The following is a 26,166-nucleotide window of genomic DNA, read 5'->3' on the forward strand; positions in this document are numbered from 1 at the left end:
CTAGCAAGCTTCCATGCAAAGATAAATGCGTCTCGGTCATCTGAGGCTGTGATCCATGGCTCCAACTGTACAGTGAATTCAAAAACATTCTGTGCTGCACTACAATATTTCGGAGTTTGGGATGTGCGTTATTCATGTTGAAGTCGTTTAAGTATAGAGTGTATTTTTAGAATGGAATGCCATGGCAGAGTTCCTGTGTGGTCTCAATGCAGCAGGCAAGGGGCACCGAGCAAAGCATTCTGGGAATTGAAGCTCTTAGGCAGTCCCTGGGCCTGGACTGATAGGAAATGTATCTGCTGTTACTGAACTGCAAGTGAGCCCCTGGAGAGCACCGTGCCTTATTTGGATATTTAGCAGTTTTCCCTTTCTGTCAGTTATTTTCACTGTTCTGAGATCAGGCTTTGAGATCATTTCTATTTAACCTACAAAGCTGGAATGGCAAGTAGGCTGAGATTAAACTGAGCAGTGATTAATGTTGATTCTACTGTCATGAGTTAAGCATGTTAACAGTGCTGTGAGAAAACTTTGTGCAATAAAAATAGACTGGCCTTGTTACAACACGTCACTCTCTAATTAATACATTTGGGAGAAGATTATTACTTTGAGTTTGTAGGAAAGAGCAACGGATGCAGATCGTCTCCAAACAAACCAGACGAATAACACGTTAGACTGGATTTGACATATTTGTTCGCTTAAAAAGATCCTGTTTGCGTCAGGATCTTGGAACTGCTCCATATTTGGAATTTTATGGGAAAGGCCCATTTGGCAGCTGATGCTCTATTACCTGTGTTTAGTCTAATCTTATAATCTGTTCAGAGAATGTGTGTCTCCAAAGAATCATTCTTAGTTCTCTTTTCGTAGGTTATTGTCATATTTTTGCTGACCACAAGACTTTAAAATCCTGTTTCAGTCTGGAATGACAATAATAACCTAAGGCCAAATGTAATACAGTTTAGTAGGGGCCAAGCAATGAAAGTGCTTGGATAACTATTGTATCCATTAGTCTTAGTCTTCTTTTTCTTCTTCTTCCACTCTGGGAGTCTATCGCAGCCTATAGAACCACTTTGGGGGGAAAGTTATGAAATTTGGCACATAGAGGACAGTCTCAATATTAACCATAGCAAATCTGGAGCCTCTATCTCAAGTTCTCTAATGGCACCAATAGCTCAGTATGCATTTGTATTTCTAATAACTTTTGAACCATATGTTCTAGAAGCAAAATTATTTTTCCACTGATTCCTTGGTTCATACCAAGTCAAAACGCAAACTAAAATAAAATTTGTACGAATCAAGATTTTTGGCAATTTTGCAAAAAAGCTACTTTTTCAAACTCGTCCCAGACTGTTTGTCCGATTTTCACCAAAATTGGCTCAGATCATATTCAGATAATGCTGGTAAAATTATCAAGAGATTTCTGATGGATCAAACCATTCTTGTAAAGTACTTTAACAAATGTGACAAAATTCATACAAAAATCAAAATGAGGAAGTCTTCGCAATGCTTAAGTACATGACCAAACTTGGTACGTACTATACCAAACATTTCAGAAAAGTACTTCCTACTGGTCGAAATGTACTTTTTTTGTTTAGAATTTCTGAACAGTATCATTAGATTCGGTACAGTGTATCAATTCATACAATACCCAATTTTCCTATGTCAGCCATTTTGAGCATGGGACCATTTCAAATCTTGTAGTAAGATGCTACATTTTAAAAACATTTACCATGTTGTTATGAATCTTATGAATTGTATAGAACCACTCTGTGGCTCTTTCCACATTTCATCTTTGATTTAGGTTTTCTGGCTCCATTTATAGTATAGTATCTGTAGTGGAAGGATTATATTATTTGGTGTCCTTGTCCTATTTAGTTGTACTTTCATGTTTACTAAAAGATTATGTAAAGTAAATGTGTTGTTATTATTAATTTGGTAAAGATAAGCTTGCATAGACATATTAGGGACCTTAAACTGCTGAGTTACTGAATTATTACAGTTATTGTAGTCGAGAGGCCCAAAAATTCCTATGCTAAGCTGTTGATGGTGAAAGAAAGGATGTTTGTGACTGACTAAAAGCCCATCTGGTGGGAAAGAGTCCCTCAGTCCTGAAGATCAAGCTGTTTTGATGGGGATAAGGTTACAGTATTGTTAAAAGCAACATGGGAAGAGTAGTCCTAAATCCACTTTTTTGGAGCCCCTTACCCAAAATGTGTAATTAATAGGTGTTTAATGTCAGTGCAATTCCAATTTAATGGGTAAATTGCTGAAGAAGATTCTTTTTCATTGCTGTGATGATCTAATCAGCCTAATGGACTGCACTGTAGCCAGAGCCGAGAGGTTTCTCAAAGAAACACAATGTGAAAAGAACACAGTAGCCTCGCAATTACCCGGTCAAAGAGAGATTCAGGGAGCTTTATTGGGGAAAATGGAGGGAACAGCAGAAGTGGATCACTGGCACACTCACAATAGACACGGTAACAGTAGGTTTCCACACATCCTGTGGTGCCTGATGAGCTGCAATTGAATGTATTGGAGGGATGATACTGGATACATGGAGTCCTGTAATGTATTTGATGAAACCAGGGAGGTATTGAGCAGAGATTACTGGTGATGAATAATGTACCAATTATCAGGCGAATCAAAGGACATTTATCTCACAAATGGAATCCTTTTTCATTTTATTCGCACCTTAATGGAATTTGCTTGGATTGATCAACCAGAAAGGCAGTTCCATTAGTACTTGAGCTCTTACTGTATTCATTTATTTTTATTTGGATTGTTGTACGTGATATTTTATGAAATTGTACCTGAGCCTTTAATATCAGAAATGTGAAAGCATCTACTTGAATAATTTGGTAAATTGGAACAATTTCATCCACTCAGAAAAGTAGTTGTATTTCTATAGGAACATTTTAAGGATCTAATAATAATAATAATGAAAATTTACTTTAACATTTGCTTCACATGTCTGTTTTTTAACCCCCTCTGGGATGACAACTCAACATAATTTTGTTATGGTAATCGTGATGGCTGTATTTAATCAGAATATTCTTTGTGTTTTTGTTTCTTCAGGTTGTATGTATCAGGGTCAGGACTGCCGCTTGGTCATTCACTATGAGCGAGGTTTCTCTGTCATAGCAGATGGACAGGACAGCTCTGTGGCACAGCCTCTCTTCAGTTACCCATTTGAAAAGCTGAAGATGTCTGCTGATGATGGAGTACGGATCCTCTATTTGGATTTTGGCGGGAACGAGGGTGAAATTGTGAGTTAAATATTCGCAAATAGTGTGCTATTTATATTGCTATTTATATAATAAATCGAGTCACGGTTAAACTTAATGCATGATGGAGCGCATCAGAAAGGAGTGCAAATATATTTACTGCAAAATGTATAATGTATTCCTTTTAAGAACATTAAACATAATGAGACACAATAATGAGTCCCTTACATTTACCTTTACACCCCTTATACATACATTATAATTTTTTTTTTTTTTTTTTCGAGTACCAAATCAGCATATTTTCATTTCTGAAGGATCATCTATCACTGAAGACTTTGGGAATGGCTGCTGAAAATTCAGCTTTACCATCGCATTAATTAATTAGCATTTTAAAATCAATTCAAATAGACAATATTTAAAATTGTAATTATTTCACAATATTGCAGTTCTTTTTTAAAACAAACTGTAAAAACAACAGCTGTATATACATGCATATGAATATAAATTAATGAATACTGTGTATTACTGATTAAAATAGCTGTTTGATAAAAATTATGCTTTGAAAGGATGTGTGTTTTTTTATTCCATTGCACTGCAAACATAAATACAGAGATATTTAACACATATTGTCAATACAATATATTTTTAGCTGCATCACACATTCTTAGGTGAAATTCTTCAGAAAAGGAAATGATGCATGTCTGTACTGATAGACGGCTGATCTCTGAAAGACCTGTCTGATCATGATTGTGTTTCTCAACATATGTTTATCACATCAGGGACTTCCCTTAATACTTTTTATTTTTTTCTATTCACAGCAACTGGACTTGCACTCCTGTCCCAAGCCCATTGTTTTTATCCTCCACTCCTTCCTGTCTGCTAAGATTGCAAGATTAGGATTGGTAGCCTGAGATTGAACTGTTATAGACTGAAACAGTGACGTGATTTATTCCAACACGGAGAAGGGAAAACCGGCACGCAGTGGAGCTCACAAGACTGAACGAGAGTGATAATGCAGAACTGGCGCTGAAGCAAACCGGACCTCTGAATGATTTTAATCACATTTCATTAATGATAAACAATGTATTTTTCAGAGAGATATTAATTATGGTGAAACACAATTTCACATTGATTTTCTACAACAACAACAAAAAATATCTAACTATATAATGAACACTAACTTGTGATTGGAACTAAAACAAATACTCAAAGTATTAATTTAGAATCCAATACAGCAGAGTATTCAGCACTTACAATGCCATTAACTTCTATATAACAGGAGGGAAGGCGGCCATCTGTATGACAGCTGTCGGAGTAATTACATCTGTCTGGCAGCTAATGTGGATTAAAGAAAGGCTAGTTTAAACCTTGTTAATGCACATAAAAGTTAAACGGCCTGAAAACAGTCATCTTGTTTCTCATTTCTGGTGCTTTCACTCTGGAGATGTGCGACACTGATAGTTAAACAGAATCAACAAGAATGTTCTAGAGTGCCGGTTATCAAAAAGGCATGTCAACAAACTGGCTGCTTTCGCAAGGCCTTTGTGACAAGAGAGGAAAATCGAGACCGGGTCAGCCCTCCCCTTCAGAACTTCTCGCTCATAAATCTGAAGTCCTGCTGTACTAGCTTCTGACATCCAAAAGAAGTCTTTAGTAATGCGGTCACATTTGTGTAGTTGTTTTTACTATTCATCAGAAGGGTGTTCTTTATTCTTGCATGATGTGCTTGCATGCACGCCAGCACAACAACTATTGTGGAGGCTCAGATTTGCTCTCAGTGGCCTGTGGTCATATTTAGCTTCACTGTGCAAACACACAAAGGCCATTGAAGAACTTTGGATGTCAGATTATAAATTAGAACACTTGAGAGTTTTCAAGTTAACCAGCAATTAGTGTCCATTTTCAGGCACTGAGCGTTCCCAGTGCACTGCTCCATTGTAGGGGTTATGGATTTGGGGACAGCAGGGCCCCTGTAGCGCAGCCTTTGTCTCATCTGCGAAACCGTCCATGCCACATTCCAGCGCACATGACGGATCCAGGAGTCACAGGGCTGAGAATCAGATTTCGAAATGAAAGTGATAGTTCACTCATAGTTTTCTCCTCCTCAACATTGTTGTTCCAAAATCAATAAGAATACGAGATGCTTGGAAGAATGATTCTGTCCAAACTGTAGAAATCACCTACACTTTCAAGCTTCAAAAAGAACATTAAAGGGATAGTTCACCGATAATTCCGTCATCAATTACACACCCTCATGTTGTACCAAAACCAGAAGACCTCCGTTTGTCTTGAAACACGTTAAGATATTTTTGATGGAATCTGAGAGCTCTCTGACCCTACATAGACAGCAAGGATCCTTACATGATTAAGGTCCAGAAAAATAGCTAGGAGGTTGGTGAAATAATCCATGTGACATCAGGTGTTCAACCATAATTTTACAAAGCAACAAGAATACTTTTTGTGCGCAAAATAAAATTTGTTTTGGACTTTTTACAACAATTCAATTCACCATACTCTCCAAAATAGCACCAGGGTGAGGTGGAGTCAGGGTGAGTCTTTTGATGCAACTATTAAATTGTATGATGAACTGATTGTAATTTAGGTTTTTACTAACTCCTATAAGATTTTAAAACACTGATTACATCACACTACATCAGATGTGGCATCAGATTTTTTGACTTCCATAACGACAAAAACATTGTTCAAAATGTCTTTAATGTCCTCATATTCAGCTGAACAAAGAAAATGTAACATAGGTTTGGAACAACATGAGGGTGACTAAATTTATGGCTTATTTTTGAGCAAACATAATTATTATTTTTTTCAAACAAAGAAATCACAAAGGATATGTAAAGCAGCAGGTGCTACACACATCTAGGTGTGGCATTAGGTTGAACCAATTCTTCCGCATTTCACTTAATTCTACTGTTTAGGAATAATGTTATTCACACTTCCTCATTTTCAGCGTAAGTTTCAGTAAATGGTCACTGGGGAGGAAGTGTCAAGTTCTGAAAACGACAGCAGATTTTCATAGTACAATGAACTCTTGTAAAAAGTACACGGAAAATTAGATTCTTCATGCTATGAACCCTTTTATATCAAGACGTCAGCATAGAGAACAAAGTGAGATGCTTAAACACACACAAAAAAAGTTTAATAGAGTTTACCCATGCAGATCAAAATACTGATTCAGCTTGGGAAAAATGAAGTATCACAATGTATCAATAAACTAAAAACTTATTAAAAACATCGGTTTTATTCAACATCCTAACACTGAGTTTCAGCATGTGAACTAGAGCAGCTCTGGTGATAAGCAGTGAGTTCAGATTGCATGTTGCCTCCGAGGGCTTTCAGGGTTGCCAATGTAATGTGCAGCCCCCTCCCTCCCTGCTTTCCCATCACCCCTCTGGGCACCCAGGAGCGAGAACAATGGCCCTGTGTGGGACTGGAATGTGTCCGGCGACTAGTTTGCCAAATGAGTCACCCTCGACCTTCTCTGGGCAGGGAGTACCAGGGAGCAGTTACTCTTTACCCAATCTGACCGTAGGTAATTTTAGGGCAAATTACTTGCAGCGGCAGTTTAGTGCTGATAGTGTGTGACCAATGAAAAAGAAAAGATGAGGCAATCACAGAAGGAATGATGAGGTTTTGGAAAAGAAAAAAAAAAAGTTGAGACTCTCATGTGTTCCTTGTTTCACGCTTGAGTTGTGATTTGAGCGAACTGATTACTGAAATATGATCTGGGGAGAAACGCCCTCTGACTGATTTTCATGATGCAAAACAGCGCTTCTCAGAAAACGTGGGGCCATGTTTGGCTGTTTGTCAGTCAGACACTCAGTTCATGCGTTAAAACCTTACAAAACCAAATGAAACAACATTTTTGATGCATTAAAATGATTATCACAAACACATAAAAATATATACAATATAGAAATATGTACATGCCAGGAACAGTTGTATAATTAATGCTGTGAGAAGTTCTACAGAAGCTCCATCCATTCACTGTGTAGCATCATGATGTTAGCTCTAATCGCAGCGTCCTACTGCACGTTTACCTTCGGTTTCCAGCTGCAAATCAAGTCATCTTTTAGATGATTTCTCCACAACCCAATCAATCACCTGTGGATGAGAACAGTGTGTGTATAAAAACACTGCTTCAATTCTGAGGCACCCTTATAAAAACAACTCAAACCAACATAGCTGTAATTTGTCATTTCCATCAACTCGGGTCCTTCAGAACACAGTAAATTAAAGTGCGTGCTCTACCTGTTTGGCGTTGTTACTGGCGGCTTTCTTCATTTCCTCATGAAGGCCACGTGAGGTTTTCAGATCCTGTAGTAAAACAAACAAACAGGTTGCTGAGACATAACGGCTCAGAGAAGGGCATTTGTGCAAGCTAGACTTTCCTGATGCTTTATTACATTTATGCATACTTATATGACCATTCAAAGGTTTGGGGTCAGTACAATTTCTTTTCAAATAAATAAATACTTGTATTCAGCAAGGATGCATTCGATTTATTAAAAGAGACCGTAAAGACAATCATATTAATACAGGTCCTTCTCAAAAAATTAGCATATTGTGATAAAAGTTCATTATTTTCCATAATGTAATGATAAAAATTAAACTTTCAAATATTTTAGATTCATTGCACACCAACTGAAATATTTCAGGTCTTTTATTGTGTTAATATTGTTGTTATTGTAAGTCATCCTAATATAACAGAGGTCACTTATATATTGAGTTCTTAAAGGTACCGTAGCAGAGACAGTCTGTTTTTACTGAGTAAATTATGAATGATTTTAGTGCACATGAAAATCAACTTCAGTGAAAAATTCTAAGTTCCTATAAACGTGTTTGAATGCTTTAGGAACAAAGCCAATTGAAACAAGTTTGTTGAACTAAGTTTCTGCTCCCCTGTCATGGATAAATGATCTAGATAACATCAATCGGCAGCGTTTAGGCGGCATATTTTGAGCGCTTCAAAGATGTCCTAAAGGCAGGACAGCAGGGTGCGAGGGAAAGAGGCAGAATGATTCGTACCCACCTTCAGATAAAACTTTGATATGTCAAACAGTCTTTGACTACAGGCTTCAAAGCACTTGTGCTCGCTGCTGATCCCGTGTTTATTGAGCGTCTTAGCAACCACCTCCTTCAGCATCTGAAGCAGAAACAACGGATGAGAATGATGCACAAACACGTAACTACTGCACTCACAGACCTCACATAAAGACCTGACATTTGCTGATGACTGGTAGTGAATGCACCGAATAAAGTAAAGGGTTCGTGGTTTTGAATGGGCTGAGAGTTGTTCTGCCTTATTCTATGTCTCTCTGGAATACCAAATGCAGCATCCAGTGGCCAGATATTTTGAAATAATGAACCTTAAACTGCATATTTGATTATTTCCTAGCAACCTTTTTTCTACAAAGCGCTACTATTTTTTATGACTATCTTAGAATCAATATTTTGTACCTATATATTAATTTGTCAAGTTGGCATGTTAAAGCGAGGTAATGAACATTATCTAAATATATTTAGGTTTTGCTTTGCTTTGTTATGTCTTCAATATTACATTACAGGCTGATACCAATAAATGAATGTTTTAAACTTATTTAATTTTAATTATTATTTACAATTTTTTCATTCTGTCAAAAACTAAATAAATAAAACACTAAAATCAATCTTTTCTAAAACATAAGTTTTCCATTCCGCCACCCTTTCAACTCTCCATACTGTACTCTATGAATAAAAAAGCAACACAGAAATATCTTTAAAAAAAGATACATTTACCTATTTATATGCAATATCGGACAATAACAATAAAAGAAAAAAAAACAATCACATGACAAACTAAATGATACCAATATACACTGTGCATCACTCGCTGATTTGATCAATTCTCCAGAGCCTGGTCATTAGCACTCACCCTGTTGTGTTTCTCGGAGCGGGACTCGGTCTGGGACTGGCTGGGTTTTTGACTGGGCGAGGGGTCTGCAACCGAAGCAGAACGCCTGGCCAGACCTGAGCTGGAGCTGGAGCTGGAGCGGGAACGGACTGCTTGCTGCCGCAGAGCCCCCACTGCTGGGTGAGTGCCACCTACACCCAGAGATCCAGAGCTCTCCGATTTACAGAACCTGCCAAAGGGGTTTAAAAAGGGATGAGGTGGATGGTGTAAGATATTGCTTCTCTGAGATCATCAATCCCACAATCTCACTTTGTAACTCACATCGAAACTCTAATCAAAATGGCTTGATGTGATGGCCTCACTTAAGCGCTGGAGCACACACTTTTTTTCTTCAGGAGATGTCAGCTCCAGCGCTCTCTTTCTAAGCCCATTTAAAAAGAACTGCTCAGTTTCCAGGATTTTTTTTTTTATCCTTGAACATATATTTCCAGGCTTGTGATTTTAGTTCCCGATGATGTGACACCGCTGTGGTAATTTCAGAGTATGAGATGATGATGATAGGACTTTAAATTAATGTGGCCCCTGGAGTTCTGCAGTAGGTCAGCATTAAAAAAAAAAGTCAATAAGCCAATAAGCTCATGTCTTGACAACACATCATCTAATGCACGCTGGGCTTCTGTGGTGGCAAAGAAGGCCAAACAGTAGTCATTTGATCACTGCCATATGTGAAGCGCATTTAGAGACAGTCTACGTGATTTTAGCTAAAAATGATAGAAATAGTAAGGCTTTTGACTTTCATTGCAGTGCTCCTCAGGAATTTTCATTCATTGCTCATTTCACCCTTTCACAAAAGCCATCAAGCACAGATCTATATTCAATTTGGGTGCGAGTGACGTATGGTGCATTCAAATGCATGTAAAGTGGAGGAACGGAGGGGCATGATGAGCAGGCAGAACTAAACTGAGCCATAAGGGAGAACTGACAGCTTCAGAAAATTAACCTAACTGGAGAAACATTAGTTTGACTGTCTAACTGGACGTCCCTCTTCTGAGAACTGGTGTGTAATAAGTCGACTTATTTAAATACTGGCTGGCAAGAATATCATTACAACCGATTATTAATATGTGAGCCCCAAAAATTATTAAATATTACGCACTGAATTGGAATAATAGTATGATTTCTTAAGGATTGTGTGATGTTAAAGGACCTGAAAATTTTTTTATCTAATTTAGAGCTGCAGAACCATGAATCAATATTAAATCGCATTCAAAATAAAATTTTGTTTACATACTATATGTATACATAAAAAAAATATTTGCATGTATATATATATATATATATATATATATTCAGACTTGTATTGTATATTTTTTTTGTGTGTATATAAATATATATATAAAAATAAATATTTCAGATATAAATCTGATAAATTTTTCCTTAATATATGTATATGTATTTATTTATACATAATATATATACACAGAGCCCACACATATAGTATGTAAACATAAACTTTAATTTTGAATGTAATTAATAGTTTTGCAGACCTAATCTAATTTAATGCCAAATGACCTGCTACCTGATGCAAAAAAAAAAAAAACAATAACAATATCCCAAGAAGACCTGTGGCCATCTATAGGTAAGAAAAAGCCATGAGATGACCCTTCATCATTAGTATGCATGCTGTGTTGTCTGTCACCTCTTGTGTGGTTGGAGGTCTGTTTCGCGGGAGCGACGTTTGAGGCGGGCCGGCTCGCTGTGCAGAGCTTCACCGTCGGGCACACTGCCCGGTTCAGACAGCACGGCTGGGGAGGGTGCAGGACTCAGGGCGAATGGCACAGGGCAGGGCTCCTTACAGCATGTGCTCTGGGTCTCATATCTTATTAGACGAGACTGCAGCTTCACAAAGCTACGATCTCGCTCAAGGGCCATTCGCTCATCCAGACAGAACCTGAAGCACACGCAGAGAATGCTTGAGAAGATGGAGGAATTAGGAAGAACAGATTGTAAAATGGATGAGTTTTTATATAGACACACACACACACACTTACTCTATTCCATGGTAGTGGGATCGGGCGGCTTTTGAGAAAGGAAGCTTGGTCACCTTCCTGGGTGTGAGGTCGGGAGACAACTGAAATGCATGATCACTACACAAACAAAAACACAACCACATTTAGAGACATTCAGTTCAGGAATTATTAAATGCGAGTATTTCTAGAGATGGTAGAAAATCTTCACAATCTATTTTTTTTTCTATTTATTATTATCTTTATCTCTGGTACACAACTAGTACATAACCTCTATTTTATTATTCACAATAGGGCCACCAAAAATGAATGAATTAATCATCTGATGTTGTTCAAAAGGCATGAAACATAAACCGAAGAAGATGATTTAACTATTTTTAACAAAATTTTACAAACATGAATTAATTTTTTTTCACTTTAACTACATTTTAAACTTTTATAGTTGGGTCCTTACACAAAGCTATATGTGACCCTGGACCACAAAACTGACCCTTTATGACTGGTCACATATATGATAGTGTCCAATGCATCACTTTATGTGCCTTTTGCCCCCGTTTTAAATCCTGAACTGCCACATTGTTTTATTACATGGAAAAGAGTGTTACTTAATGTGTTCCAAAGAAGAATATAGGTTGTATATGTTTTCAAACAGTGTGAGGGTGAATAAATAAAGAACCTGGGGCTGAGACCAGTGCAAGCAGAAATAAAAAAATAATAATTGTAAAACTTGAATGATGTTTTAAAACTTTCTACCATGTACACATATGCTCCCTCCTAGTCTAGAGGGACTTGAATTGCGGTTTTAATAAGCTAGGGAAAAAGTCATTAAGAGGCATCATGTCAGACTCTGTGTGTAAGACCAACCCTCTAAGCACTGGCAGCGGCTGTAGTTCCCCACTAGGCAGTCCGTCTGGGGTGAAGTGTTTGAGCAGCTCTCTGGCATCCAGCAGTGTAGAACTTCCCCTCTGGCTATCTTTAGGCCCCATCAGACTCTCAGAGGAACCACTGCTGAACAGCCTGCACCTGTGGATGACACTGAAATTTATTCATGCAACAAACCACAAATGTACTATTCCAACCATTGAACAAATGCACAAGCTATTTTCCCATCTAATGCACTGTTTTTGAGATTCATTAAGCCCTCAACAAAGACAACAACTGAAGGCTCCAGACATGGTTATGAGTTTTCAGATAAGGTGAAATGGTCCCAGATGGTTTACCTGGATCTTTGTCGGGCTCTCTGTATGTTCTCATAGTTTTGCAGGACAGTCCTCTCTGGCCATTCTGTGTGAGCACAACGTTTCACATCTTTGAAAGAAAAGTAATGGTTTAGAAAGAGCAACAGGTTGAGTAAATAAAAGTGAATCTTAATAAGAACACTAAGGATTACATATTGTTATTCACACACAGGCACAAACGTGTTTCAAATCAACCTCTGTGATATTTTACCACATATTTGGTATTTGGAAATACCATATAATACTAATTCTTAATTTAGACTAGTGTTTGTCAAATGAAACAACAGTGTCAACAAAGTGAATTCAGGTGACCGACTGGCTGTGAAATCTGCATGTTTTTGTTTACTACACACATACTGAAGTGTGCGTGACACTCACAGTGTTTCAGTCTCTGCTGCCCCAATATACATGAAGACAAGAACCTAATCACTAGAACTGCAGTTAAAGTTTTAATAAATTGCGGTTGGTTTAATATTGTAAGTTTTCATTTCAATAAAATAGAAATGATTTTGAATGAATAACATAACCATTAAAACAGAGTCTAAAAAAAAAACTGAATCTAGAAAAATAAAACAGTTTTAAACCAATTTCACAGGGACCTAAGCCAATGGTAATTTAATAACTTTTGAAATCAAATGCATTTTTGTTAACTTTTGTACAATTAACAAATTGTGTACCGTGTTGGCTCTTTATTTGACACATAAATGTGGTTAATGAAGCAAAACCAGTCTAGAAGCACTGGTCTAAACTAGATTTTATTATAATAAACATAAGTAGCAATCAATCTGATGTATAATATTATTAATGTATCAGTGTAATAAATAACAAATTTTTTTTTTTTTTTTACAAATGATGTATCGCTAAAGCAAACTGCTCTGGAAGTACTCCTCACCACTAGTGTTAGAAGAGGAAGTCCGGTTCTCCTTCTCCAGGCACATGCGTTCAGACGCTCTAGACAGAGTGGAGTCGTGCATCTGAAGGTACTGCTCTCTGGCCAGATTCAGCAGAGCCTTCAGTTCATTCACGGGAATGGCAGCAGACTTCTGGGCCTCCTCTCGTCGCCCTAGCCACACATGAGATGCATCATTAAATGTCTCTCATTAAATCACACTAACCTTTCACACCAATCTGTTACATATTGTATCGGTCTGCTTCATGTTGACTTTCAGTTTCTTGTAAGACACATTAATGAAACTAAAAATTGTGCATAATCACACATTTTCTCTACTAATTTGATGTCCAATGTCTGTACTCTGTATACAAAATGGTCACATGTCTGATACAGCCTATGATCTAACCTGAATTTGTTAGCTACAGGACTAATAACAGTGCTCTGACATGCCACAATTAATCTATCAATCATATAGGCTATCATGCATCATAAACACTTGTTAACACAGTAGGTTTTGAAGGCCTGACAAAAGCTCTGTTGTTTACCACACAAAAGAGATCTTAATTTTCAGAAAGAGCTCACGTGAGACTGAGAATGTGTGACCACAGGAATAGGATTAGAAATGTGCTGCTCTGAGGTGACCGAAGCACAGCGTGTGAATACTTAGAGGTCCTGCTGAAAGATTTTCCGTTGCCTGGGAAACACTTACGGCAGCATTCCTTGAGGACCAGAGTCTGCACCTTGGCCAGCTTTCTCTCCCTTTGCAGGAACTGCTCTCCACGGAGACACGGCAGGGACCGTAGCCAGTCGGCAGTGCTGCTCCCTGTGGAGAAAGAAAGAAGGGAAGAGAATGAGAGAATAAGAACGCAGAAGAGTGTGTCAAGAGGTGTTAATCACAGTATCAGGAGAGAAGCCTGCCCAGAATATCCAATCTTACATTTCAAGACTGCAGTACTGTTCCTCCTTACAAGCTTTGATTTGGTTACATTAATGCTCTTACATGCACACTATTTAGTGAAGTGACGTGTGGCCAAGTATGGTGACCTATACTCGGAATTTGTGCTCTGCATTTAACCCATTCAAGTGCACGCACACACTGTGAACACACACACCCGGAGCAGCCATTGTGGAGCCCGGGGAGACATTTTAAAAACGTAAAAGCCATCCAGACAGGCTATAATCACATATTAGCTAATTTTGGAAAGAATTTGTAAATAGTTTGTTAAACTGTAAAAATATGTGCATTAGCATTTTAAGATGCTTAATACTATATAAAAATGAAATACAAAATAATTGTTTTTTTTTAAAGCCCTGATGGCAATTTAATTTGACTGGCTTGTGGCAAACTGCTTATAGAAAACTCCCAGGTACCAAGCATCTCTTCAGAATCCATTCAGAGAGAGTATACACCTGAGGGGTATCCTGGAGTGTTCATCACAATGCAGTCTCTCTGAAAAGCTCTTGTATGAGATGAACATGTTTTTTGGGTCTATTGTTAGTACCGATGCCGAACCATTGTTGCCGTATTGCGCACCAACATAAACAACCACTTTCTTATTTGTGTCTTAAGTTATCAGGGTTGAGTTATGGATCTGGCACAACCTTCTAAGCTCCACGGGAGGCTCGGAGCAAACCCAATCATTCTCTGATCTCAAGAGCAGTAATTTAATGTAACAAAGCTCTCCAGCGGTGGGCTTCGATACAGCCACTCTTGCTATTCAAAGAAGAGTAGTGAACCACAAACCACCTGATTACAAGTGTAACAAATAGATGCTAATCAATGAGAAGGCATGGCAAGTCGAGAAATTATATATTATATGAAATGGCCAAAAGTGTTCCGTTCAAATTTGATTATACTGCAAAAAGGGAAAGTGGGAAAAGGCATGTCCTATGTCCTTCTGTTCCAGTGCTTGTTTAATTGAAAGTTTGTCCAAGACCAAATGTCCTCAGTTGCTCTGTCGACAAGAAAAGGGTTTTAAGCATTTAACCCGATGAAGTCTGAAGCTTTAAATACCAAACTGCTGAAAGGAACAAAAAGATACGTGACAGTCTGGGACTGTGCTATTGTATCCAATTCAGTGTTTGTAAATTCATATAAATTAGAAGAAGTGATGTCCCACATTTATGAAACTCAGGTCTGTGCTAGCCATCTTGGCAACATCCAGGTGGCCTCAGCTACTGTTGTGATAGATGAGACTGTTATATGGGTTTAATCTGACTCCACAGGAATGCCACAGGGTCCAACTTACTTTAGAAGAACTGTATTAGTCCTCTCAATCCAACAGTACACACGGATTTATAACTATGCTCAAACATCCAGCTCTAGGCATACTGTTGCATCTGTGCATATTCATGCCGATTTAAATGATTGGTGATCATACCTGAGGAAGGTGGAACTTTTTCCCTGATGATGGAATTAAGCGTCGCCAGGGCAGCAGATCCATTGATCTGATTGGCTGTGTGTATCATTCGCGCTGTGCAGCCTCCTGACTCCGCCCCCTGCACTAAGAAGAGGTAGCGGCCTCTTTCACCTTTTACCTCCACATCAGGCACTGCAGGGATGAAGAGTTAATAGCATGCTAGCAAACACACAGAAATAAAAGTAGGCAACTTCAGCGCATCAATGTCAGTGTATAATTTTACAACGCGTGATGTGAGTGCTGGGCGGCACATGAGAATGAGCATGGTGCAATTATACATATTAACAGCCTTCAGAACAAAAACGCTGCTCATACCAGGTATGTCCTTGGGGCGTTTGGACATGAAGTCTCTCCATTTGCAGGAGCTGAGCTGGGAGGCCGCTGGGAAAGCCTCCGAGCTGATCACACAGGGAAGAGAAAACAAAGCTCCCACCTGCAACAGGAAACACTTTTTGTCTTTGTCGTCCCAGTGTTCCAGCTCTGGGAAATAAGTAGCTGGATGCAAGTTATCAATTTCTGACTATCCGTCTCAGAAGACTTTGACAGCTTTGGCTGAATCTTAGGGGGAGAGGGTATATATCTGGCCAGAAGACAATAATTGGTGATGATCATGTTGGAGCTGGCCTTACCTCTCCACGCAATGTGCACAGTTGGTCCAAGAGTAGCTTGGCTTTGACAGATTTAGAAGTTAAACCGCTGTAGATGAATGTCAAGGTGTGAAGCAATGCATAGAGATGACAGTTTGCGGTTTACAATAACAGTCATGAAGGACATGCCATCTCAACAATCATTAGCTCTCAGTGCAGAGTTCACCCCGTGACATTGAGAGAAGCCTGGTACAGTTAGTAAATGTTTGACTGTTTTTTAAACATTCATATCAATTACCATTCAAAAATTTGGAGTTGATCGGTTTCTTAAAATGTTTTTGAAAGAGGTCTGTATTAATTAAAAATACCATAAAAACTTTTAGTTTATAGATAAGATAGTAAGTAACTTTTCTTACTATCCTTTATAGGTATACTTTCATGAATATAAAGTTCAAAAGAGCAGCATTTATTTGAAATACTAATCTTTTGCAACATTATTAATATCTTTACTGTCACCTTTGATAAATTGCAACCTTAGAATATATTACTAAAGCCAAACTTTTGAAGCTGCTTCAGATAAAAGTATCTGACGAATGCGTAAACGTAAAACAGATTAATATGCGTCATTCATTTTTAAAGCTTTCAGAATATCAACCAAATTCTTCCATATATGGCAAAAAAAGGAAAATAAATCATGCAGTACAATCTACAGGCACTACCTGTAAATAAATAAATAAAAAATGATTGGTTATTTATACAAAAAGAAGACAAATTTAGGTCCATTGTCATAGCATTTTTGAGAGAAACAAATTATATTCATTCTGATTGGTCAGTTTGTGCTTTTCTAGCATTTTTACAGTATTTAATTTAAACCTTTGCAAAGGTAAATGATTACATATCTGAAAGAGATATTCAAATAATACATCTTCATGCATTATGTGCATTTATTGTTTGTGCTTACGAATAAAATTCCCTAATTGCCATTAATGGAGCCTTTTTTTCTTTTGGAAAGGATACAGTTCAAACTCTGCGCTGGAATGGAGAAGAATCGGGAGATCTTTGACTCTGACCAGCTGAATCAGTTCCAACACAGGCTGGTAACACTGAAACACCTAAAACACACAAAACCAAGCATGTTTTCCAAGTCATAGAATATTTATGTTCAGAGATAAATTAACCATTTGTGTCTTTGAAAATTGTCACTGTAAAAAACAAACACACAGGCATCTTGTGCTAGTGACTGTACGTTCTGTCAAGTCAGTAATGCATTATTCAAAACAAGGGAAAAGAAGAAAGGGAGGAAGAGGACCAAAGAAAACACTGATGACCAAGCAGTTTTAACCAAGCAAAGGCTTGTGTGACCAACAGATTAAAGTGTTACTGGCTGTGGCAGCTGCTGGCTAATGAAAAGAAACAAAAACAGCCCTTTTATGGTTTATTTGCCATTAGCAGAGTAACGGTTAAAGCGGTTTTGGGGCCGCTGGGTGCTTGTGCCCCTGAGTGTTGAAACAAAATCAGCTTTGTGCTCAGACAGGACTAAACCAGAGCTTTTGGCCTGGAAAATGAGAGGCTAAGAGGGAGCTGGCAACATTTCTAACTCTTTATCAGCTCTTTCAGCTTCTATACAAGAGAAGGCGAGCAGAGAAAGAGGAAGTCAATCTAAAGAGATCTGCTCCATTATTCAGTAGTTCTGGACCCACAGAAAAGATGAGTACGATGCAACATGGTGAAATTAGTTCAAATCTATATTTTAAGGCTTTAAAAATTGTGTTGCAAATCCCTTACAGGATGGAAAGGAAGATGATAACATCATGTTAACAATTAAGATAAAAGGGTATATCAAATTAAATCATGTAATTTTATCAATGTTTATCAGATCAGGGTGTCGACCAGTGATTTTGCTATACCGTCTATACCACGGTAGATAAATCTGCAGTGGGCAGGGCTGCTTCACATTATTTACATGTTGGAGAAATGAAGAAACCCTAAATACATCCCCCAAACACAGGGCCTGAATTTTGTTTTGGAAAATGAGGGGGAATTCCCCCTTTAGGGTCTTATGGGGGGAAGGGTAAATTTGAGGGGAGGAGTTAGGGTATTTTTAAGACTTTTTTAAACTAAAATCATCCAACCTATATGTTTCGTCGCCCAGTTTGTTTGTGTTTTACGATTTATAATGTTGTTGATTCATATTTATATTGTGAGGAAGATACTTAAAAACTTTCAAACTCTGAATTTATTTAAACTACAATAAGGCAAGTAACAGTTGTTAACTTCAAGTCAACTGTGTTTTAGATTTTTCAGGTAGGTTTAACAGTATTATTCAGATAAAGAAAAACCACAGAAACAGAATTATCTATTTAACTTTATAATACTGGTTAGTCTTCAGTGTATCAATTACCATCAATGACAGAGCAGAGCAGCAAGTTTATTTACGTTGCGGTCTCTTTAAGAGGTCAAATGCACGGATCAAACTGTTACACATAAGTTTTGTTTCTCTTAATAGTATACTGACAATGTTTAGTAAAAATCGACTGTTTACATGACACTGACATTTTTTTTTATGTATTTGGCCATTTACGTGCAAAGGCGCACACGCCTTTGGGTGCGAGTCGACTCACAGAAAGGGTCTCAAAGTCAGAGAGCATCCAAGTACTGAATTTATCACTTGAATGTTTAAAATTGTAAGACTTAAAAGCACGTGCAAATGATATATTCCATCATCTGTCGCGAGAATCTTTCACGTTGAAATATTTGCAGGAATTTCCAGCATTACAAGCACAGAAACTGCGGTAATCAGCAGAATTATGTGCAACCCCGCACCGAAAAATTCAAATCCTGCAAACAAGTAACTAAACTCTGCACTGATGAACAGCAAACTCAACCAGCTATTTTACAAAAGCTTTGAATCAGACTTCAGATTCTAAATTATTAGTTCTAATATTAGTTTCACTTCTGACTTGTCAACAAAGTTGAGAAATTTTAAATATATCAGCAGCAAATAGATTACATATACAATTCTCTAGATTATCCAAACATTGCCATTAGAGCAGCAAAACGTAAAACAAACCATTTTTTATTAAATTTACATCAAAAATAGATATATTCTAACACAAAGGCCCCCAAAAGTACATTTGTAAACACTTATTGTGTGCATGCCTTTGCATTACATGGCAAAATATTAATTAATATTATTAATATTAATATTTTTTTTTAATGCACTTTAAGCAAAGCATTTCACAAAATAATTATCAAATGACAAAAATATTGTTCAAACTTATGCTTTTGCTGAATGGACGGCAGTGGCGATGGCGTCATCGGACAAGTGGTTGGGGACAGTTATGCAAACTGGAAGGGGTCCGGGGGGAGGGGTGGGGGGTCAAACTTGATATGATGCATGACTAGTCATTGAAACAGGGTGAAGATGGCTTCTTCGGGACTGGAATAATGGTGGTAGCTTTGATGCATGTGGGGACAACAGCCTGACTTAGTGAGATGATGAAAATGTCTGTGAAGACATCAGTGCAAGACTCTCAGTACACACCCAGGACTGTTGTCAGGACCCAGAGCTTTGCGTGCATCATCACCTGGTCGCCGTGACGAGGTGGACTCTGTGCTGTGCTGCTGTTTTGTTCTTCAAAGTGAGCGAAGAAGGTTTTCAGCTCGTTCAGCAGGGAGATGGTGCTGTCACAGGTCCGTGGTGGGGGCTTGTAGTTCGTAATGGTCTGTATACCCTGCTACAGGCTTCGAGTGTCTCTGCTGTCGCTGAATTGATGGGCTATCTTCCTTGAGCAATGTCTTTTAGCTTCTCTGATGCCACGGGATAAGTTGGTCCTAGTGGTCCTTAGGCCCACCTCATCAAGCTCTGAAGGCAGCGTTCCGTGTCTTCAGGAGTCTGTAGACCTCCCCTGTCATCCACGGCTTCTGGTTGGCCGGGACAGTGATGGTCTTTGTAACGGTTACATCATCAATACACTTGGTGATGAAGGCAGTGACAGTCTCGGAGTACTCTTGGAGGTCTGTGGTTTTACTGTATGTGGCAGCCTGCTTAAACATATTTCAGTCAGTGGTGTCAAAACAGTCTTCGAAGAGCCTCTGATGACCCTTCGAGCCACATTTGTATTTGTTTGTGAACTGGTTTGACGAATTTAACGAGCTGTCTGTATGCAGGCAATAGCATGACGGAGATGTGGTCTGAGGCACCAAGGTTAGGGAGGGGGAAGGCGTCCAGAGTGTTGTTACCCCTGTGTATTTTTGGGAACACAGTCTATAAGTCTGCGTGGTTGAAATCTCCATCGAAGATGAAAAAAGCATCAGGGTGGGCTGTCTGCTGCTCACTGATGTGCTGGTACAGTTCATTTAGTGCCTCGTTCTGTTGCTGGAACTGGGAGGGATGTATACAGCAACGAGCAGTATGGCTGTGTATTCCCTCGGTAGATAGAGCGTAGAGAGTAGATAAACTCCGCCAGGAGCAGTGTTTGCAGACCGCAAGAGCATCACGGCACCACGCATCATTGATGTAAACACAAAGCCCTTCGCCGCAAGATTTACCTCCCTTGATGAGAACTGTGTACAATCGATAGCATGTCGGCTGATCGAGCTGAATAGCGCTGCCTGGAACACAGTTGCTGAGCAATGTTTCTATGCACACAAAAACACAACAGTCTCTTTCAGTCCTCTGAGTTGAGCGTAGTAGTCGGATGTAATCCAGTTTATTGTCCAAAGAGCAAACGTTAGCCAGTACGATGGTGGGGATAGCTGGTTTGTGTGGGTTAGCCGTTAGCCTAGCACAGATACCTCCGCGCTTACCCTCATCTGCTTCCTCTCACGCCGCTGAGTTTGAGATGCTGTAGTGAGGGTTGAGGATGGTGTAGGCCTCCGGAGCAGACCTAGATCCCACAGCTCTTCCGCATACATGGAGTTTAACTCTAAAAATGTGGTACTGCCAACATTGGGCAGAAGCTCACAACTGGTAGACAGGTCTACGACAGGTAGACACGATGTACTCACAGGACAAAAAACACCATTCTGATGGGAGAGAGAGAAGCCGCTGTGTGTGGACATGCTGCCATCTTGCATAAAAGGTTACGGTTGAACAGCTGATGGCAGATGGACTATTCTGACAATGTCTTTCATACTTTTCTGGACCTTGACAGTGTAATTTTCTTGGCAGTCTATGGGACAGTAACAAATCTCACGGTTTTCATCCAAAATATCTTAAATAGTCTTCCAAAGTCAAAAAAGCTTTTACGAGTTTGGAACGACATGGGGGTAAGTGATTAATGAAACATTATTCATTTTGGGGTGGGGTAACCCTTTGTCGCGTTAAACTGACAACCCAATTATATAAACATAATAAACATACATAGAACACACACATATATTATGCGAACCAAAACTTTTATTTTGGATGTAATTAATCCTGTTTAACCATTTGACATCACTAAAATTTTTATATTCTGTATGCAATGCAATGACAATCAGACACTTTAAAAAGCAACTCTAGTCGCCATTTATTTAATTCCAAGGTTACCATGATGTAGCATTAAAATGCCTTCACATTACAGTGTTAGCTTTTGAAATGAATTACTGAAAGAGCTCTGAATGAATGTTTGCATGTAAGTGCTGTCATCTCTCATCAGAGACGTACGGTCGTGGAGGCAGATGGAAGGTAATGTCTTACTCACTCTGATACAGAGGAGAATAGCATTTTCACATTGATTGCGGTGCCCATAACAATAATAAAGTTCATAAGCACCGCGGGCATAAAAGAAAGAGAGTTAATGGTACTAATCAGTATAGAGGCAGTGACTGTACGGCACGAGCCCAGTGTAAACAGACTGTGGGGTGTAATCAGCTCCGTTGGAGGGGCTCAATACTCCACTACCGCCACTGTGATTAATCTAGAGCGGAAAACTCATTACGATTACATTCCACACTCTCACTTTTATGACAGAACGAGAGTGTAAGAGATGCAGAGAGAGAAGGAGAGAGAGCAAGATACAGCCGATATAAAAATGTAGAACGCCTCTTTCATAGGGCCACAAATGCACTGGAAAATTTTAGTCATCGTCTGAAACAATTTTCAGCAGGACGGTTTGATATTAATATTAAAAGCTTCATATGAGATCTCATTCCTATTTCTCCAAGTAAGAAACTCTCATGGGTGGCATCATTTCAAATTGTGCCACCTGAAGAATCACTAATGTAGCTCACAAAGCATAGGTTTCATTTGTTTGACATTGTTAGAATAAATTCTAGAATAAACTTTCACAACTTGAACAAAACCACAGCACTAGTATAATTAAAACAAAACTAAAACAAAAAAATTGGGATTATTATGAAAAGATTTCTGGAGCAGAAATTGAGTTGTTTTAGTCTCAAACAAATACAAACCTTTTCAGTTTTAGTAAAAAAAATTGTAATTGTAAGAATCCGTTGAATCTGCTCACCTCATGCTGTAGTTTATGATCAGTGTGGCATTGTGGGTCTGTGTGAGGATACAGTGTATCACTCCAGTGATTTCTCCTCTGAGCTCTCAAACAGAAACCCTCAAACTTCAGCTCAGAGGCAAACTGAAAATAACACAAGAAAGCCATTCAGAATGAGCTGAAGAGAGATTTGCAAGTGTCATTCAGAGGGGTCTATACTTCACTACAATACTTGTCCTGTTTCTACAACACAAGAGTGACAGAAACTAATTTATGCTCAAGCATAGATAGATACATTCTTCATTTCTGATTCAAACAAAACTTCCAAAAAACATGAGAATGGAGATTGCAGTTCTCAGAGAAACACTGACCTGCTCTCTGAGCAGCATGAACCAAACTGAGTAAATCAAACTCAAACCCTTTATCATCAATGATCTTTGTATCAGCATCAGGCTCATTAGGTGTAGTAATGCATTTAATTCACTTTTAACCCAGAAACTTTACTGGTCCTGCTATCTTTGCTTAACCAAAGCACACATTTCGCTGTATAAGAGCTCTCTTCCCGATAAGATATAAAATTTCCCTGCTCAGAATTTCCCTGAATCAAATTATTTTCTTTAAATCTGCATGCTTACTAAGTCTTTCCATCTTTGTATGTACAGTTTCGCAAATCAGTAGGAGTTACTGCTCGCTCATACCTCATTTCTTGCAAGTGTTCGCCCTCTGCTGGACAGAAGAAAGTCTACAGTTTTATATATATTATGTGTGTGTGTATATATATATATTCTGTGCGTGTGTATATATATATATATATATATATATATATATATATATATATATATTATATATATATATATATATATATATATATATTTATTTATTTTTTCTTCCTAGACTTTTTTGAGTATATTTCATATATTTTCCATACTTTTTTTATCTTTATTTTCTATCATTTCAGTTAGTTGTAATTGAGCCTTTCATCTAATGTTAATATTTAGTTTTATTTAAAAAATTAAATAAAATTATAATAGTTTATTTAATAGTTCATTGATCTGTGAGTTTGAGGAGGGACTATTTGCTTGTCCAACCAATGGCAAACAGCAAGAGCCTCTTTTTCCTAGTATTTCTGCAATTCTGCAATATCACACTTCACTTTTTAACCTCATACATTTGGTTTATTAAACATTTAAACAAAAGGGCTTTAGATCAGTATAATGTACCTTTTTCTCTCTAATGTGAAGTCCACCTCTCCAGATTTCTCTCCCATCCACAGAGCTGTCAATTACTGATGGAGAACATAAGCGGCCATCTAGGTACATGGCTGCTTTCTGCCACCTTTATAGTGCAGAAACAAGAGACACAGGGCCATCAGGCACAGCAGAACTCATAAATAGAAAGGACAGGTCTATTATCACAAGAACGGCGATATTATTATTACTGGAATATTAGATTTTACCCTGCATTGTGTTCAGTGACCATGATTATCTGTGCCGAATGCCATGCCCTCAAGTGCTTCAAAGAGCCAACCACAGGCAACATATCCTTCAACCCCGCCTCCTCATCCACACACAGAACAATCACATCAAGCAAAGACTTCCCTGCAATCAAGAACAAACATCACATCAATACAATAAAAAGGCATAGCAACACTATGATAACATTGTTTGCTGCTAGTAATATTCTCAAATGTGTAAAACAAAATAAAGAAAATATTACCATGATAACTTTAGAATGCCCAAAACCATTTAATATTATAAAATAGTACCTGGAGGAGGAAGTTTATCTGCTAACTGATGAAGACCTTCGGCAGCCTCTTCAAAGAGTCTATCATGATATCAATCATCATGAAAAAAAAAAAAACACACAGAGTTAATGGAAGTAAATGATAAATAAGGTTCTTCAGTAAGAGATTATGGGGCGACAGTATCAATCACAATCTCTCACTCTGCGTGGGACGGGTTCTCTGTGAGCACGCTCTGTTCCTCTTGCTCCTGAAGGGCAGCGATGCAGGTGTCTAAAGCAGATGGCTCTGATTCCTCACTGTCACTGCGCTGGGAACACAGTTCCTCCCACTCTGAGCTGCACCACTGGACATACACAGTAAAGTGTGTGTGTGTGGATGATCAGAAGCACTATACCAGAGTTTTTCCAATCTTTCATATGTCACAGACAACTACATATGAGCATCCTCATGCAAGTGATCCCATGTATAAAGACCCAATTTATAATAATTTAAATTGTTATAATATATATGCACTAGTACAATACTATAATAATACTATTCAGAAAATATTAGGTTATATTAGTTTAAAATATTTTTTCTACTCACTATAGTACTGAACTGTTATAATGCAAATATGCATCTTTTAATCAGATTATTTTATTTATTCCTTTTTTAAAAATTAGAATACATTTTTACGCTTTACATATTTTAATTATTTATACTCAAGTATAAATTTTATTTATCTAATTTTGTACATTCATATTATTTATTTGTTAAATATTTTATGTTCACATAACTATTTTAAGAATTTGATATTTTAAGGCTTTTTAATGCAATTCAAGTTTATTTGTATAGCGCTTTTTACAATACAAATCGTTACAAAGCAACTTTACAGAAAATTACATTGTACAATATTTAGTAGTAGCTTATAAGTGGTGACTGTCAGTTTGATTTTGCAGAAAAAATTTTAAACACCCTTGAACAAATTTACATAATTACTTTATACCCTGTTTGTCATTTGTAACCAATCTAAGGTGAGAGTGCACTAAACAAAAAGCAAATATCCATGTAATTTACCTGTGTTGTACCATAACTGGCTTGAATGGCAAAGTACCATCTCTGTGGGCCAGGACTTCCACTCAGAGAGCAGGCTAAATTAATTGAAACACACTAAGTCAAACTTCACATCAAAACGTAGGGGAAATGAGAGTCAAATGAGGTTAGAATACATAAACCTACCTGGAAATGGAGGAATACGCGTTAAATTAGAATTAGAAATGTTCTTGAGATTATCAAACACTTTTTTGGTTTCATCAACGCCTGCAATAAGTTAACATTACGTTAAATGTCAAAACAACAACAGATAACCAAAGCAGAACTTTTGACAATTACTGATATGAGGCGTCCTCTTACCGTTAAAAGAGCCCTCTTTCTTTGGCTCTAGATTTATTATAACAACTAGCACGTATCTGTCCATAACTGTATGTTGCCGTGTTCATGTAAACTAATGTTGTTAACTTGTTACAGCACCACACGGACTCCACGCAGTACAAAACAAATTTGCGCGCGTTTACAACCAACACGGACGTTCGAAGATTACGTGACGATGACGCGCGAGCTACCAAAAATAAAGTCTGTAGGAACGGATTAAAACACGCTTATAAATAAAAATACGCGTTGGGGGTGAACTAAACACAAATTAAAATCGTATACCTATTGTTA

The 26,166-nt window shown here is 38.0% G+C and overlaps 2 protein-coding genes across 3 annotated transcripts in view; one reads left to right on the forward strand and one right to left on the reverse strand.

The window, feature by feature from the left end:
• sntb1 (syntrophin, basic 1) overlaps positions 1-4,623 on the forward strand; it is a 38,303-nt gene extending 33,680 nt beyond the window's left edge. The window contains exons 6-7 of the mRNA XM_052577450.1: positions 3,070-3,260; positions 4,037-4,623. Of these exons, the coding sequence (XP_052433410.1) occupies positions 3,070-3,260; positions 4,037-4,129 (284 nt within the window). The 3' untranslated portion in view covers positions 4,130-4,623. The remainder of the gene's footprint in view (positions 1-3,069; positions 3,261-4,036) is intronic.
• Positions 4,624-5,914: 1,291 nt separating this feature from the next.
• Positions 5,915-26,078, reverse strand: mtbp (MDM2 binding protein). 2 transcript variants are annotated; one of them, XM_052577449.1, is made up of 22 exons: positions 25,858-26,078; positions 25,684-25,764; positions 25,522-25,595; positions 24,666-24,808; positions 24,487-24,545; positions 24,178-24,319; positions 23,942-24,056; positions 22,743-22,865; positions 17,308-17,402; positions 16,333-16,399; positions 16,019-16,136; positions 15,665-15,835; positions 13,993-14,106; positions 13,284-13,454; positions 12,374-12,437; positions 12,018-12,176; positions 11,178-11,273; positions 10,826-11,077; positions 9,148-9,355; positions 8,266-8,379; positions 7,485-7,550; positions 5,915-7,337 (listed from the first exon to the last, which is right to left on the reverse strand). In XM_052577449.1, exons 1-22 carry the CDS (start codon positions 25,919-25,921, stop codon positions 7,299-7,301), a joined length of 2,535 nt encoding a protein of 844 aa, XP_052433409.1. In that variant the 5' UTR covers positions 25,922-26,078; the 3' UTR covers positions 5,915-7,298. The 2 variants fall into 2 exon arrangements, with proteins under 2 accessions (XP_052433409.1, XP_052433408.1); XM_052577448.1 differs by having other exon boundaries at positions 12,374-12,461; positions 25,858-26,050.
• Between the last annotated feature and the right edge of the window lie 88 nt (positions 26,079-26,166).

This window comes from Carassius gibelio, chromosome B16, assembly GCF_023724105.1.
Source record: "Carassius gibelio isolate Cgi1373 ecotype wild population from Czech Republic chromosome B16, carGib1.2-hapl.c, whole genome shotgun sequence".
Taxonomy (NCBI): Eukaryota; Metazoa; Chordata; class Actinopteri; order Cypriniformes; family Cyprinidae; genus Carassius; species Carassius gibelio.

Coding starts and splice junctions, on each gene's coding strand:
- mtbp (XM_052577448.1), bottom strand. CDS start 25,921: ATGGACAGATACGTGCTAGTTGTTATAATAAATCTAGAGCCAAAGAAA. Junction 12,177..12,373: donor AGAGCCCGACAAAGATCCAG/GTAAACCATCTG, acceptor TGTCATCCACAG/GTGCAGGCTGTTCAGCAGTG. Junction 11,274..12,017: donor CCGCTGCCAGTGCTTAGAGG/GTTGGTCTTACA, acceptor TTGTTTGTGTAG/TGATCATGCATTTCAGTTGT.